This window comes from Gobio gobio (genome assembly GCF_949357685.1).
Source record: "Gobio gobio genome assembly, chromosome: 8".
Classification (NCBI taxonomy): Eukaryota; Metazoa; Chordata; class Actinopteri; order Cypriniformes; family Gobionidae; genus Gobio; species Gobio gobio.
The window spans coordinates 29,242,565-29,260,370 of NC_137114.1; the positions used below are offsets into that span (position 1 = coordinate 29,242,565).

The following is a 17,806-nucleotide window of genomic DNA, read 5'->3' on the forward strand; positions in this document are numbered from 1 at the left end:
TTTATGTATTTGGCATTTTAATTGTGGGATTATTGGAGGTCAAAAAAGGTGTATCTAAAGGCCAATTTATACTTCTGCGTCGAGTGCACGCAGAGGGTACGGCGTACCCTACGCATAGACGCGTTGGATACGCCGTACCCTGACGCGCACCTCTCCAAAAATGTAACAACGCGTCAATTCTACGCGGACCGCAAGCGCTGTGATTGGTCTGCCAGAACCCTTCCCTCAGGTCAATAAATAAATAAAAAATCTGCGATAGGAGTGTGTGTGTGTGTGTGTGTGTGTGTGTGTGTGTGTGTGTGTGTGTGTCCAGAAATTGGATGATAGTTCCTTACGTCTGCTATAACACACTATTTTGCAGTCCAGCGATTCTTTATGGTAGTAAATAAATACATAGATCCGCTGAATATAGTTTATTTATTTTCTCATTAAAACCAAATATGTTAATCAGTAATTGTATATCAAGAACAGGGACACATTAGGGTATATTTCGTGAATGAAGTCTCCGCAACAACAATCGCTTGCTGAGCCACCGCTGCTGAAAACAGCGGCCACGAGCTCCGCATAGTTTCACAAATGCATTCCAGCGCCAGATCGCCTTATTTAACTTTACTAATCAACTAGAGATGCTAAATTTGTATTAGATACAACAACTCAAGCTGCAAGAAAAGCCGCTCTCTCACTGCTGCTGATATTCCGACATGAATGTACACATTCTACACATCAAGCTGCTTCTTCTTCGGCTGTTGTCTTGATTACACCAACATGCCCGAGGACACTGCCTCCTAGCGTCTGCATGTGGAATTGCACATTGACGCAGACAACAGCGCAGAAGTATAAATGCTCACGACGGCGTCGGCTACGCGCGTAGCCTACGGCGTACACTACGGCGTACACTCGACGCAGAAGTATAAATGGGCCTTTATGCATGGAATTTCACAGTTTCCTTTGGACAAAAAAAAATATTTACATTTTGCTTTTATGCAAAGTATCTTAGAAATGAGGAACAGCGTAAGCAATTTAGCAAGACTAACAATACATCTAACAATCCAACTTTCAATTGTATGTTTGAGCAGAAATGAATGGTAAAAAATACAGAAAAATAAGATTTAAAATTAAAAAAAGGAGTTCTGGAAAAAGCCTCAATTTATGGTTGTGGAAGAGTCTCTGGTGTGTTTTCCTGCGGAATTGGCTTTTGAAAACGTCTCGGGTTACCTGTGTAACCCATGTCCTCTGAATAGGGAAAAAGATTCTGTGTAGCGATGACGCAATGGGAACGCCCTTGGGGTTGGTACTGATTGTCTGAACCATAGATAGCAACAACAACAAAAAATGGACGATGCGACTTCATTCTCTTCCGTTGAAGAAAAGTGAAGCCTCCGGAGGTCCGGAAATGGCGCTGACATCTTGCACAGATTTGGGACAGTCTGCGTAGTAGGGACCTCGAGACCAGAGTCTGCGCAGTAGAGAGCAGGAGGTAGAGCCGCGATATCAAAAGCCCGCCTACACTCTCGCAGATGCAGAACAATTTATTATGTCGGTGTGAAATAAACAGATAACCTGAGGCGTTCTCTTTCATAGGTTCCCTCAAAGCTGCGTAGCAATGACGCAATGGGAACGATATACCACACAAGCTAAGCGCTGCCAGGTCTGGCCTAAGTACTCTCTTCCCTCTCTTTTTTTTCGAGCCAGATCAAACTCAACCAGGACCAAAGTGACCAGTTCATTTTCAAAGAACCAGGGGACGCATCCAAATCCAGGTTATAAAACTTGATAAATGTGTCTGGAGAGGATCAACCTGCCGCCACACAAATATCCTCAAAAGGAACTCCTCTAAAATGAGCCTGGGAAGACGCAGAAGATGCATACTTATAGTAGAGTTCACCAGAGGTGAAGGGAGCTTCCACACCTCATATGCCAAATAAATTGCGTCTCTCACCCAATGAGAGATCCTGTGCTTAGAGGCGGCGAGCCCTCTGCAGCCACCCCCAAGGCATACAAACAAGTGAGATGACTCATGCCACTGGCCAAAACAGTCCACATATACTTTTAATGCCTGAACAGGGCAAAGCAAATTAAGTCTATCCTCCTCCAGAAAGGAAAAAGGAGAATGATTGAAGAAAGAAAGATTGTAGTATGACTACTTGAGAGCGAAATGATGTGGTTTAAAACTTTAGGGACTTAACCAGGCCTGGGTCGCAGACACACCTTCACAAGACCCGGGGCAAACTCCATGCAAGGCCCACTCACAGAAAAAGCCTGCAGATCCCCCACAGGCTTGAGAGAGGCCAATGTTAACAAAAGCGCCACCTTGAGAGTCAAAATCCGATCAGGAGCTGACTCCAAAGTTTCGAAAAGGAGGCTCCAATAACCCTTTCTAAACAATCGATTTATCCCAGGACGTGCAGGTCTCAAGCGTATACTTAGGGGGATCTCGCCTGACTCCCGGCAGGCAGCGATAGCCGCAAAGTAAACCCTCAAACCCTCACTCACTCTGCAAAGGACTGCAGGGATTTCCTATAGACTCAAATCCGGGCATGGATGAGCAAAGTCATCTATCCCCAGAGGCATCGGATGAGACAGGGTGAACCACAGGGGTTACGGAGTCAAATTTTTCACATTTCCTCCAGAGAGCACGACACTCTCAGCAGACGGAAGGTTGACTAAGAAGGACGAATGCCCCTTAGCTTCATTCACCACAGAAATGTCCTCATATGAAGCACACCCAAAGGCAGCACAGGAGCTGCCATGAGCCCCATAAGCCTACCTCGACATGATGGCCTAGTCTGAAACGGGCCAAGCACACGCAGAGACTGGAAACTTGAGCAGGGGCCAAGTGGGCCTGCATCAAGAGAGAATCAAGCTGGACACCCAAGAAAATGGTCTGCTGAGAAGGAGTTAAGACGCTTTTCTGAGTATTCAGCCCAGGACCCATTTCAGTGGTCTGTGTCTGTCCCACCCTTCTGAGATGGGGAAACTCTGTTTCCTGACCCGAAAATCAGGAACGCCCCTGTGAAGCTGAAGCTCTTTTCTGTGTGCGAGGTGATCCCTGAACCTGGGGTTCACAAGCCCTCTTAGGCATGAACTGCTTAAGGGCAGCAGATTGTGTCTTAGCAGTATGGAATTTATCGACCACTGATCTGAACGCTGGTTTCCAAGTAAACCTGAATGGGAGATAGGGGCGTTCAGTAGGAAGAATTTCTCCTTTTCACAGATCTCAGTGAGATTCAACCAAAGATGGCGTTCAACAGCCACCAAAACCATCATCTTGTGTCCAACTGCGCATGCAGTGTGCTTAGCTGCACGCAGTGCCAGGTCAGTAGCTCTGTGCAGCTCCTTGACCGCTTTCTGTGTCAGGCCTCTGTCCTCGTCCATTTCCTTAAGGACCTCCACTTGCTAGGCCTGAAAAATGGTCATGGTATGAAGCACCATACTTGCCTGGCCAGCTGCCATGTAGGATTTGTCTACGAGGGCGGAAGTGGTCTTACAGGGCTTAGACCGGAGAAGAGGGGGGACTTCCAAGAAGGAGCGGAAGGCGAAAGAGTAGCCAACATGTCCTAAACCGCTGGAATGCTAGTATAGCCCTGCTCCACAAAACCAACCAGGTCGGTGAAGTCAGAGGCTGCCACACTAGTCAGGCGAGTGGAATCGTGAGGCTTGTCAGGCCACTCAAATGTTAAGCTTCTCAGTAGCACGAGTTAACACGTCCACAAGCTCAGTGTAGGCAACAGAAGGCTGCGCTTCCTGGCCGCTAGGCGGGGCCGAAAACGGCATTGCTTCCCTCTGGACTGGGGCATAAATAATCAAGTAGAAATTCCACAGGAGAATCAACATGCTGCAAGCGCTCGGGCGAGAGAGAGAGGGGGAGAAATCGGCCTGCTCGCTCTCCATACGATCCCCAGGCCTCGGATTCATGAAGGGCCTCAGCCGCTTCATTGGTTGCAGAGCGAGGGGGAAGAGCGGATGAATCCTTTTCAAAGCAAGCAAGCCAGCCTAGCGAGGAGAGTTTTAAGCTCAAAATTCTCACAAAACTTGCAGTCAGAAGTGCCATAAATAGCAAGCAGGTCTCTGCGATAATAATAGGAGTTACTCGATCAGTGGGTGAAGCCATAAACAGGCGTTTTTCACTGCGTTACCCGATTTGCCCACGTCACAGTGTGGGCCTCGCGTGCATGAGACAGGCCAGGCATTTCACACACTTACCTTGCGGGTTGTCGCTTGCAATGAAGCGAGAGCATGGTGGCTAGCAATGATGCAGATCCATTGTGCTTCACTGAGAGGAGAACGAAGCAAGTTCCACTAAATGTGATTGCTGAAGCACAAAAGAAAAATCCCTAACACGGGCCAAATAAACGAAAAATCTGAAGAACAGATGGCGCGTTCACTGTATTAAGAGTGAGTGATGTGTGTGAATGGTATTAGAGTAAAATATAATGAATATGTAATATAGTGTTGAGTTGGTCAGTTTATTTTATCATTGGGCCTGTTTTGATTGGCACATGGGCTTGTTTTGCAGATCTGGAAACCATTCGAACTATCACAAAGACTCATTATCCTGAATGAGGGATGTAAGGACATAATCCGTAACCCCATTTTTTCCCTTGTCCAACTATGCTGGGTATTAGCTAGGTTGTTTGCCTATGTTACAGCATTGCACATTAGTGAACCACAAACTGTCAATTATTTATAGACTGTAAAGTACACATCACTGGTGGAGTTCATTTGATCTACTACGCTGATGATGACTTGATGATGAGTTTGTGCATTAGATAAAGCAGCTAGTGTATTTTAAAGCAATATTCTTGTCACTGTGTTTGTTACCCAATCACTTTGTAAATACCAAAAGAATGTGAAATAGTTTATTAAAGAGAAGCTAATGGGATCAAAAGAAAACCATCCTGAAATAAGGAAAATAGGTAATATAAGCTGTCATGTAATACATGTAGTTATTAAATGAATGTACATACGACCTCAAATAAACTCCAAATTCAGTTTTGTATCCATGTGAAAATAGCATTCAGTGTTATTTTAGTATTATTTATATATTGTTATAGTAATTGTTTTAATATTTTGAATATATTTTCAGTTCTCAATTTTTTTTGTGCTTAATTTTTTATTAGTTTTGGGTTTCTTTTTCTATTTAGCCTTAATTTATTTGTACATGTCAAAAGATTTGTTAAACGAGTTCTCACTATGACCACACCTTAAAGCCCAATAAATACATTCTACAGCCAATAATAATATAAATTCTTTTTAATAATCATTATCAGGTCATGAGACAATTATGAAACGAGTATTACATTGTATCCAAGTCCAGTAAACACAGAGTCTTAAGGAAAAAGTGGAACAGAGCAGCTGAATACCGCTTCAACATACAGTTCATAAGTAAGCATCGTATGACAGAGGCACAATGCATATCTCAAAACATGTGCTAATACATCTCCAATCCAACATATATTTACCTCCCTAGACCCTGGGTGGAAGTTCAACTGAACTAAAGTGAGTTTATTTTTACGCCATTACTGTAAACATGGTATTACCACATTATAAGAATTCAGTCCTTTCAAATCTACAAAAAGTCCTGAGTAAGTGGCTTATGAGTAACAATGGGTCAGCTGCAGCCCTCTAATAATATAAACTCTTGGTGGTTTGGCATGAGGCATGAGGCATGAGGCAAAACAAAACCTGAAGCAAATACTTCAAGGGTGGAAACGTCTGCTAGAAAAACGTGTAAACATGCTGGTGACACAGATAGTGAGGGGTTATTTAAAAACCAACTGCTGATGTCAGTCAACTTAAGCAACAAAAAGAAAGAAAAGCATAAACATGGAGACACTTTCAAAATAAAAGTTACTAGACATGGGGTAGACACATGGGCTAAAAAAAAATGCTGATATTAATTAGTGTAAGAAACACCTCTGGACAGAATCTCCTGTGTGCAGATGTTGAGAAAAGAGAGAAACTACTGGAGTGAAGCGTGAAGAGAGCAGCCCATCATACCGCAGAGACTGCAACATCTGAAAATACAAAATAATATAAGATAATATATATATATATATATATATATATATATATATATATATATATATATATATATATATATATATATATATATATATATATATATATATATATATATATATATATATATATATATATATATATATATATATATATATATATATGCTTGACATTAACTTTTTTTACTGTGGCTAGTGGTTTTCCAAAGTTACTAGCCACTCAACATTTTCACTGTCCACAATTTTGACCGATACCCTGGGGAAGATATTTTTAACATTATCTCATCATTTTAGCAGCAGGTATATTAGGCTGCTGTCACTTTAAGACCTGATTGACTGATCTATTATACTGCTACTCATGCGTTTTCCTTCTCAACTGTTTGAGGGTGCTTCTGAAATTACTGAGGGTGCTCTAGTAAAGTGTAGATAGGCTAAGCAACGGCTCTACCATAGCAGTGTACAGTGAGAAATGTATGATTATTTATTTACAAGTAATTTACCAATAATTGGAATTTCAAAAATATTTTGCTACAAATTGTCTATTAATCTATTAGTCTGCCTTTGCATTGCTTTAATGCGTTACTAGTCTTTTAACATGTCATCTTCCTGAGAGCCAGAAAAAAAGGTTTTGTGGATTTACATTTGTTTTTTTCCCTGTCATTATTGTTTGGAGCATAAAAAACAAATTGATATATATATTTTTTTAATTCCTATGTTATATGCTATATCCTCTGCTCTGTAGAGGACATCAGAACCCCGTTATTGAGAAAATTAAAAGACATGAATAGACAAACAATGGCATTTTTGTTTTCATTCACCAATCAATTTTTATGCTTCAAGTTTTTTTTATATCCAAACTTTGTATAAAGAGGATTCTCAATGTTATGAAAGATACAGAATAATTTGATATACCAATTTACTTTATGCAATATGTGTGTAAACATGGCCATAAATGCCATTCCCATTCTAGGCAATGCATCTATACACTGTATCTAATTTGCATATTAAAGAGTTTTGGAACAATATGTAAATGTAAAAAGACTTGTAATAATACTTTCATAAGAATATCCAGACTAAAAACTGTGTATGTTGTCAGAGAAATTCGCTAAATAATGTCCTCTACAAGAGGCAAAACCTCTATTCTGGGTCTCAGGAGGATATTTCTGTCTCGTGCAGAGTGGCATTTATATTTAGATGTCACTTCCGAAACTTAACTGCATGCAACTGGCCGTTGGTCCTCTTAGCAATAATAGTTTTATTCAATAAATGACTGTAGTCTCGAAAGTGAGCCAAGCAAAGATCGCTATGATCACTAAAATGCTGTTGCTTTGTCAGTTCATCGCGATCTCACAAAGTTCCGTTATAAAAATGAAGTCGTCAATAATAAATCTCTTACTTACATCGTGTCTTCTTGACTTTGTTTGTTAATGAGAGGTTTCGTGAGCCTGCATTAATGCCGCCTTCACGTGGTATCAGAAATGTAATTGCGACTTCTGAAATCGTGATTACGAGCTCACTGCATTCAATGTGAGGGCGTTCATGTGTAATTTTACCTAGAAAACTCGTATTTACGATAATCGTGAAGCACGGGAAGGCGGCATAACTCAGCACTGAATAAAAACTCTGGCGTTTTGAGCAGTGAGATTCGGATCGCGTTCGAGAAATCAACAGCTATATCTGTGATTGGCTACATTACTCACTGCTGCAAAAACTCGCTGTAAATAGATGCATTTGAATCTGCCAAATCTGTTTCGCCAATAATATTACAGTATAACTGAGGGTGCTTGCTTGCGTTTGAGGGTGCTCTAGCACCCCCATAGAATCGGGTCTAGCAGCGCTGTCCTTTATGTTTTTAGACCACGAAATCAACAACGTCACTAAAGAAATGTGTTTTTGGTTGTGAGGGAAAGATAACCTTGTTCCAAATAACCCAGCATTAAGGAAACCGTGGATGCAGTTTGTTTTCCCGGAGCAGCAACGGAGTTCTACAAGTGTGTTCGTTTGTTCCCGGTCATGAGTTGAAACTGCATCAAATGTGTCTGTGTTTTGTTGTCAATGCGCTCATAAGTGCATATAACAAACAACACGAACGTATAGTGAATCTAAAGTTATCAAGGGATAATGCCATGATGTATTGTGTGTGTGTGTGTGTGTGTGTGTGTGCGCGCGCTCGTGTCTCTTTAGCTCTGCCCACTACACGCCTGCCCAAGCTCTGCTGTTTTCGGAAAGAATCGCTACAGCGTATGTCTTTTATAAATAATATAAAACTAAAGACTCCCCAGAGATATGAAGGATGCAATACTAGGTACTCAAGATTAACATGAGATCGGGTGTTATGTACCCCTTAAAAAAACTCTACACACTATTCTATACCCATTAAGCATTTCTTGATGAACTTCTCTCCGAGCTGATATGTGATGGGAAAAGAGAGAAGAAAAAGTTTGGTAAAATTTGAATTCAAACTGGGGTAATCAAAAGCTAACTCTCCACACCACTGATCGATCCAGTTATCATTATCACTTTTAATTTTGTCTGGCTCACTCAGACAACCGGTGGGCAGAGTTAGTGTAAATAGCATCTGCCAACAAGGTGGTCTATTTGCACTTGGTGTAAATAAACACTGAGACATAAACCATCAGCACAGCTTTACTCACAGTCCTAATAAACAAGTGCCTCATTCATCTGCAGCAGACATGCCTTTCACTGGTTCGGTCTCTCGCATCTATGGGCAGAAAAAGAGAGAATTTCAGACAGTCAACAATAGATATTTAATTATACATGCTTCACTCCAATTTTACTTTTTGACCTTTGCTGTCATCTAGCGCTCGCTTAAAGTTAATCTTTAATACATTAATTTAATAACACTGTTAAATGTAATCTTTACCAAACCACAAAATGAAAAAATTTCATACTGTACTTAATAATTTTGCCCAAATGAACTTGAGCTGAATGATTCTAGTTAAGCGTTTGAATTTAATATCGGTGCATCCATAAATGTTATATAGATGAAATATCTCCTCTGACCAAGGTCATTCAGCACTGGATCTATACTGCATTGTGTTGTTTTGTTTAAGAAATGGAAAAACAAGACTTCTTGCATATTTTTGGTTCATAGTTAAAAAATAAAAGTTTATAATATTGGTTTCAAATGTGTGGGCGGCTCCGAAACGCCCCTTTAGTCAACCCTTCCCACCAGTCTTCCATTCCCACCAGTCTTCTGGTATACGCAGATCAATACATTTTCACTAGGAGAGACACGGCAGGCGAGCCAAGCTTGTTCATAAGAATCCTGCGGCTTTGTCAGGTACAACTGCAAGCGGCACTTACAAGATGAAAAAACAAATCTATATTTTCAAGGCTGATGCATTCATTCAGGCATTCATAACCAATAAAACCAACCAAAAAAAAGTTGGATTTATGTGATCTAAAACAACATGGAGGAAAATGATTCATTTTATTCTAAAAAGGCCTATTTAAGATGTTTTCACTCGCTATTATTTTATATATATATTTTTTAAAATAATAACACTTCTTCTGAGGTCAATTTAAGGCTTCCTCACATATAAAAAAAACTATATAAGGTTATAGGCTATAACCTGATGAAGCTGGGTGCTTTGTTCTATGGAGGTGATGGGGACGTTTACATGTCCAAATGAGAACGACTATACCTCTTGTTGGTTTCATATGGATTACATAATCAGAATATTATGTAGACATTTAAGACAGTAGCCAGTTTTGTCTGTGAGGCAAGTTTTAGCGCAAAAAGCGCACACACTTTGTTCTATTTATTTTTACAAAAAATGGCAATGCAAGGGAACGCGCCTTCGCCGCCCCGAGAAGTGTTGTGCTCTAAACGAGATGTATATTGGCAAGAAATATGAAACATCCAAACATTATGAAGAAATGTTATTGAAACTAATCTGCAGAGCAGTACATCAGATGAACTCTTGACAGTATACAGAAGACAGGATGAGTTGAAAAGGGCCACCCATGCATGAGAAAAAAAATATTAAAAGTGAACCCAAAAAAAAAAAAATACAAAGCTTCATTTTCATTTTCTTAAACAAAATAAGAAAAAAAAAACACCTTCTCATTTCTATTTAAATAGAAAATCGAATTACCAGAAGGTACACAGAACAGTTTTTTTATCTGATATTTATATTTTATTTCAGCTTTATTCAATTATCTTTTAATTTAATTAACAATAAGACTGCACTACATCTTATTTGAAAACCTGTGAATATTATAAATGATTGTGGTAAACACAGTGTCTGCACTCAAAAAAATGTTTGTTAAACTCACATTATCAAGTTCTTTCTGCGTCTCTTCCTCCATGCGACGGATGTCCTCCATGGTCAGATTGATCCACCGGTCTATCCAGCAGAAGAGCTGCCTGTGAAAGTTGGTGAAGAGACGCTTCTCTTGCTGAAGTCAAACCAAACAAACATTAATGTTTCATGAGTCACGGCATTCAAACTAGGCCGACACACAAACACCAAGCCCTCTAATAAAATGAACAAACACTAACTGTTTATCTTTCTAATCTGCACCTCCATGATGGACATTTTGTTGAGTCAAACTGAACACAGCATGAGGTGTTTTATAGTTTTATACCCTGTGGATGAAACTCTCCACTTTATTCTGCAGGCCAAACCACTTGAACTTGACAGTGACTAGTTTATAGGCACACATATGAGGGCAGTCTGTCTTCTGAGGAAGTTCTTTCTGCAACACACAGGAACAAAGTTGATCAACTGCAGAACTTTACAGAAAAAATCCTGGAGCTATATATTAAGAAAGCACACAGACCTTCCACTCAGGTCCTAATGGTCCTCTATTAGTCTTCTGTGATTTAAATGTGGCTGGATCCTCGTCTGGTTTGTAGTCCTGTAAAGACGTTTAAACTGTCAGCGATTCTCAAAGTTTGATCATGCATTGAAAGTAAACACTCAGTTTTCTTTACCTTAGTGTCCACCTGAGACCTGTCAGCAATGTCAATGTGTACCACCTCCACCTTCTTCCACTGTTCGGGGTCAAGTTTATGGACCTGCAAAAAAACAGAAAGGACATGGTTAGATTCTTACAGATACTTAAAATCGGTTTCATGCTTATTTTGGTGAGGTGTAATTCATCTGCATCAGTCGACTGCCTACTCACATTGTCCTGTTCACCGAGGTCAGGCTTGTGCCACGTCTCAATCATGACTAGAAAATTGTCCTTCATGTACTCATTCTATAAAAACACACACAACAGATTTGATATATAGTCACGCTACTGTTCAAAGTCTGGGGTCAGTAAGATTTCTTTAAAAAAAAAATATTGAATACTTTTATTTAGTAAGTATTGATCAAGACTTGTATAGTGTTACAAACGTAATTATACTTCAAATAACTGCTGCTCTTTTGAAAGTTCTATTCATCAAAGAATCCTGAAAAGTGTATCACTGTTTCCATAAAAATATTAAGCAGCACAACAGTTTTCAACATAAAATCAGAAATGTTTCTTGTGCAGCAAATCTGCATATTAGAATGATTTCTGAAGGATCATGTGACTATGAAGACTGGAGTAATGGTGCTGAAAATTCAGCTCTGACATCACAGGAATAAATTACATTTCGAAATATATTTCAAATAGAAAACAGTTATTTAAAATTGTAATATTTCACAATATTACTGTTTTTATTGTATTTTTGTCCGATAAACGCAGCCTTGGGGAGCAGAAGAGACTTCTAAAAACTTTTTTTTTAAATCTTACGGACCCCAAACTTTTGAAGGGTAGTGTATAGATAAGAATCCAGTTTACTTGTTAAAAGAATTGTTCATGCTGATTAATATTATTATTAATAGTGAAATATTTCATTTAGTTACACGCGGATGTCTCATACACTCACCGTAAGAACTGGAGCGATGAATGATGATGTAGGGATCACATGACAAAAAGAGAAAAAAACATTTTTAAATGTGAATTTGGTCAGTCCTATTAGTTAATAGTTTAACAGATCCATAATGCTTTATGTATTGTGTACATTTAGCTCCAGGGATAAGCTGTGTTACTGTGTGCGGTACCTGTGCGGCAGTAAGGATAAGCATTCCAGGCCTTCTCGTGGATATTCAGGGCAGATGAAGGGGCCAGTAACCGTACAAAAGTTGGCACTTTACTGCATAAAACAGAGAGATTGAGAATCCCAGGGAAAAACTGAGATGCAGACTATGACCAATTTTTCTGCTTTAATAATTATGATGATTGTTACCTCTGCAAGCGGTAGATCTTGTGTGTGTACTGTCCTTTCTCTCCATCCTCCTTCTCGTAGGGCTCGTTTTTCAGGACCTCCACCCCTTCTCCACCTCCTGTCTCATTCTTACTAGCCTCTGCTACAGAGAACAGCTGACCCACCTGGTACTGTATGTGAGAGAATAATGTTAACTTGACCATATGCAAATTACAGTATAATGCCAAACAAAAACACATAAAAAAATGTATGTATTCTGTCATGTCATGGCTGCGTACAGTGCTGGGAGAGGATTCAACATCTACATAAATAAATAGCCATATACATGCCGGTGTGCAATAAACAAACGGTCACAATTATAGAGGAAGTGTTCAGACCCTATAATCTTACGATAGAAAAGAGGGAAACTGGTGACTAATGTTTCTAGCAAATGCACCTCTAGTTCTCCAACTTAGACAAGCTTCTGCCCAAGACTAAAAACTGCAGGAGGATAAAGATGTTTTATCAGTTTTGGACACTTTGGAAACAAATACCAAACATTTTATTCTAATTCTGGCAGTGACAATAAACAATATTAATTTTAGGGCTGCCAAATCGATTAATTGTGATTAATCGCATCCCAAAAAAAAGTGTGTTTACAATATATGTACGTGTACTGTGTATAATTATTATGTATATATAAATACACACACATGCATGTATATATTTAAGATTTTTTTGTTATATTTATATATAAAATATTTAGCTTTATATATAATATAAATATATTTAACAGTATATATATATATTAGTGCTGTCAAACGATTAAAATATTTAATCGCGATTAATCGCATTAATGTCATAGTTAACTCACAATTAATCGCACATTTTTATTTATTCTAAATGTCCCTTGATTTCTTTTTGTCCCATTATTTTTTCTTATTTTAATGCTCTTATCAACATAGAAAAGTGGATCGGCTTGCTTTGTTCAAATGTTTGTTTTATTGAAAACAACATTGGCATACTTTAGTGTTCGATTTCACACCAACATTCTCACTTGGAGCAAATAATCGCTCACACAATGTAACACTGCCCATCAATAAAAGGGTGAAACAAATACTTTGTTGCACAAACAGCCCCTTCAACAGCCCTTTCTAAGGGATCAAAACAGGGTGATACAAAATAAAATTACAAAGTGCACATGCAAGGTAAACTAGGACTCCGCCTATAGTGCAGTTAAACCAGGGGTCGCCAACTAGCGGACTCCGGTCCGAATCCGGACCGCGAAGCCTTTTGACGTAATGAAACAGTTAACGTTGCAATGCTCAGTTACTACGTTCAGACCCAGACGCGCGGTCAAGCATGCAGTGAAGAAGAGACTGATGGTGCGTTCACACCGGACGCGAATGACGCGACATGCACGCCGCTTAATCCGCGCCGCAGAATGTCTATTTGCGTCTTTGCATTGACTTAAATCACTCGCGCAAAACGCTTCATTCGCGTCTGGTGTCAGAGCAGAAAGCAGCGCTCAAGACAAGCACTTTTAGTTGAAGACCCCTGAGTTAAACCATGGCTTAATACGTTTCTCATTTCGGCGTCTCACGCTTGCCATCCACGTCTAATCTTTTAATGGCCCAAACGAGTGCGGGCAGCCGCAGCGTGCCTGATGTTTTGTTTCCGGTCTAGCTACATCCGGAGTGGTGTTGTAGTTTTTCTAACGTTACTAGTTGTTGCAACAGCATGTGAAAAAACTACAAAGTTTGTTAGACCAAAAAGAACGTTAATCTCGCGATAAAAAAATTGACGCCGTTAAAATAGGTTTGCGTTAACGTCGTTAATAACGCGTTTAACTGACAGCACTAATATATATATATATATATTAGTGCTGTCAGTTAAACGCGTTATTAACGACATTAACGCAAACCTATTTTAACGGCGTCAATTTTTTATCGCGAGATTAACGTTCTTTTTGGTCTAACAAACTTTGTAGTTTTTTCACGTCGTTAATAACGCGTTTAACTGACAGCACTAATATATATATTTTGTTTTGATCCCTTAGAAAGGGCTGTTGAAGGGGCTGTTTGTGCAACAAAGTATTTGTTTCACCCTTTTATTGATGGGCAGTGTTACATTGTGTGAGCGATTATTTGCTCCAAGTGAGAATGTTGGTGTGAAATCGAACACTAAAGTATGCCAATGTTGTTTTCAATAAAACAAACATTTGAACAAAGCAAGCCGATCCACTTTTCTATGTTGATAAGAGCATTAAAATAAGAAAAAATAATGGGACAAAAAGAAATCAAGGGACATTTAGAATAAATAAAAATGTGCGATTAATTGTGAGTTAACTATGACATTAATGCGATTAATCGCGATTAAATATTTTAATCGTTTGACAGCACTAATATATATATATATAGAAACAGTATATATTTCTTAAATATACACATGAATGAGTGTGTATTTATATATACACATAATAATTATGCACAGTACACACATGTAAACACAAACCTTTATTTTGGATGAGATTAATCGCGTTTAATCGTTTTGACAGCACTAATTAATTTGAATGTTATGACAATTCAATAATTTGTCGATATTAAAAATCCATACTATTTTCTACAAAAATTTAAAATAAAACAGTAAAAACAATCATTTTAAATGCCACAAGTGAATTAAGGCATCCAAATTATAATGTACGTACACAGTATGAAAACTGATTGCAGTGATATTAAAGGGTTACATCGATAAGTCATTAAATTGTCAACATGTCATGTAACATGGTGAATTTAGGCATAACATTATAATTCACAGTATGAAAAATTATATTTAACAGGGTTTTATAATTAAGGGGTTTTGAGCATGGACAATATTTATGATATCCATAAATAAAAACCCTTCAAATTCCTCAAATATAGGCTGATAAACAATATTAAGGTACTAATATGTTGTGCATATAAAACGTTCAAATATATTATTTATTTATAAATATAAATGTTTATCTATTTAATTATAAAACCCTGACATCCAGACACAAATGAGTCATGTAGCTCCCAGCAGCCCCTGCTCTCTGACTGCACCTACACAGGGCATGTCTACAAAACCAGCTTCCACAATGTAATATCCTCTGTGTGCTTCCCATTTCAGCTGATTGGGTAGTTTAATTCTGCACCAGTCTATATTATATGGCCTTTTGCACAGGTGAAGAGAAAGGAATGCAACAACACATGCCAAACCTGTGTCTGTTTTTACTGCCGTTTAGACGAGAACAATTGACTTTTTTCAACAAGGATTTATTATTTAAACACTACAGATACAGAACGACGGCAGCAAGACGCTCAGATATCCAGGATAAAAAAACACACCGACCTGAATCAACAAATACTACAACAGCGAGGGCAAGAAATGACAGGGATAAACAAATTCAACCTTTGCTTGGTAAGCTGGAGCAAAGATGGTACACTTGATAATGTGTGATAAGCCCGGTCTCAGATTACAATTAGTTACAGGGCTGTCCTTGTCTACTGTATACAGGCATGCAGTTAACTAGGCCACTTTCACACAAACCTCAGGCTGTTTTTCAATTCATCATTTTGAATGTCTAAACTCCTGCCCATGAGAACAGTTTGGGCGGAGTCTGGAAAACTGGAGTCACAGAAAAACTGTCATCATGCCACAATACGTCCATGAGCCTCAAGAACTTTTCAAATTATGACTAGACTAAAATTGAAATTTTTATCAATATAAATAACAAAGAAGCACCTGCAAGATCTCAAGAAAAGAGATCAATTACAATACATACCTCTTCAACAGAAATGGGCAAGACGACTCGACTGGAAGACAAAACAGAAAGGCAATTAAGTCAGCAAAAATGCCATGGTGACCTTTGAGCTCTTTGTTCATTCATAATCACGTTTATTTTTTTGGACAACTTTATATCCCACAAGCCCTGTTTTTACCATCTGAAGGCCTTAATAATAAATTACAGCACTTTAGTTAGTTAAGAACTGAAGTTGCTTTATTCAGTCCCATGTCTCTTTGCAATCATGAAACATGTTCTGATAATATCTTTTCATAATGAGTTTACTTCATTGAGTGGTCTCAAACTAGAATAAGATATGGGTGAGATATGTGGCATAAACCAAAGTTAACAAAAAGGTAGATGTCTGCATACTAAACAGAATCAAAAGGGAATTTTATTACACCCAAGCCCAACAAAACACAAACACATTAACAGTTAAACTGATGAAGAAATGCATACTAATCTTTTAAAACCAGGATTACTTCCCACATTCTTCCCCACGATAATTCTCAGGTTTTCCATGACGTGTCTAATTAAAAGTTCTTAATCACCATATTCAGCCCACATGAAGTATTATAAAAGCCATTACTGTAATGTCATCATAACGTCAACGTAGAGACGTTCAATTAGATCAGGCAGCATTTCATTTTCTTGTTATGTAAATAGTATTGTCATAATATGGTTAGAGGACTAATTCCTGAATATGTATATACACTATATAATAACAGCACATACTTTTAAGTCATAAAGTGCATTATGACGCGTGACCGGCAGAACAGTAGCATGTGACAATCACATACATACTACCTGCAGCTTTGGACGATTTTTGTAACTTTAAAAATGTTCTTGTTTCCTTTCACGTTGCAAAGCAACTAACTTAAACTGATCAAAACTTATTTGAATTTAACTGGAATATAAATAATATAATCCGAAACAGGACAATAGATCAAACTCTACGATATACTTTTTATATAATTGAATTAACTCCATAATTCATAAACATTCTTAATTCATTAGTAAAAATAAAACCAACATATTTATTTCATTTGGCTGCTGCCGGCGAAAGTTACCAAACACGCGCCCCAAACTTAAGTTCAGCGCGAGATCAAAACTTCTGCCCAGTTAAATTTTTCTAAATTACTTACAATTCCTTTATTAACATGTTATCTCCTTCGGCTCCGCGTGCCCAACATTCAAACTAGTTTAAAGAGGGTTTATTCTTCGACTCTTTGGTCCTCCCGGCAGCGACTGTTCAATGAGTTCAAGTTCCTGGATTTCTAATTTCTTTAAATTCATTTCCTGAAAGATGTCGACAGGATCGCCGCGTCGTCACGGCAACCACACCCACTAGAATGGAAACCGGGCCATGAGCGAATCTGATTGGTCAAGAGCCGCACATAGAAGCTTGCGACACACCCTGCGCTGTTATTTAACTCCTTAGCGCAAACAACACACAGGTTTATAGAAACTGTGACTGTGTGTCCACATGGATGTCAAGTAGGCCTTGATGTTCTTGTTCCGCTGGTTTTAAATTTAGGATGAGACCTCAACAGAAGGGATTTGGGTGTGAAGTTGTTTTTGTGTTAAATCTAAGGCTATATATCCTGTCCCAGACCTGACTTTCCTGTCAGCCTGACGATTATAGATAACTAGTCTTTCTCCATTCCACCTTCATTTATGTTCAGCACTTGTGCTACAGCACAATGTTTGCCATGAAAATGTTGTTCTGTATTTTAGTCTTAAATATTTGATAAAATATTAAACTCACAATTC

The 17,806-nt window shown here is 38.5% G+C and overlaps 1 protein-coding gene across 1 annotated transcript; it reads right to left on the bottom strand.

Annotated features, from left to right (window-relative positions):
- Positions 1–5,237: 5,237 nt before the first annotated feature.
- pitpnaa (phosphatidylinositol transfer protein, alpha a) lies at positions 5,238–17,528 on the bottom strand. Its single transcript, XM_079823090.1, has 12 exons — positions 17,179–17,528; positions 16,034–16,064; positions 12,271–12,419; positions 12,086–12,177; positions 11,911–11,918; positions 11,178–11,252; positions 10,984–11,067; positions 10,830–10,907; positions 10,635–10,745; positions 10,323–10,445; positions 8,675–8,742; positions 5,238–6,017 (listed from the first exon to the last, which is right to left on the bottom strand). The coding sequence occupies exons 1-11, from the start codon at positions 17,193–17,195 to the stop codon at positions 8,695–8,697; spliced, it is 816 nt and encodes a 271-aa protein (XP_079679216.1). The 5' UTR covers positions 17,196–17,528; the 3' UTR covers positions 5,238–6,017; positions 8,675–8,694.
- Positions 17,529–17,806: the final 278 nt, after the last annotated feature.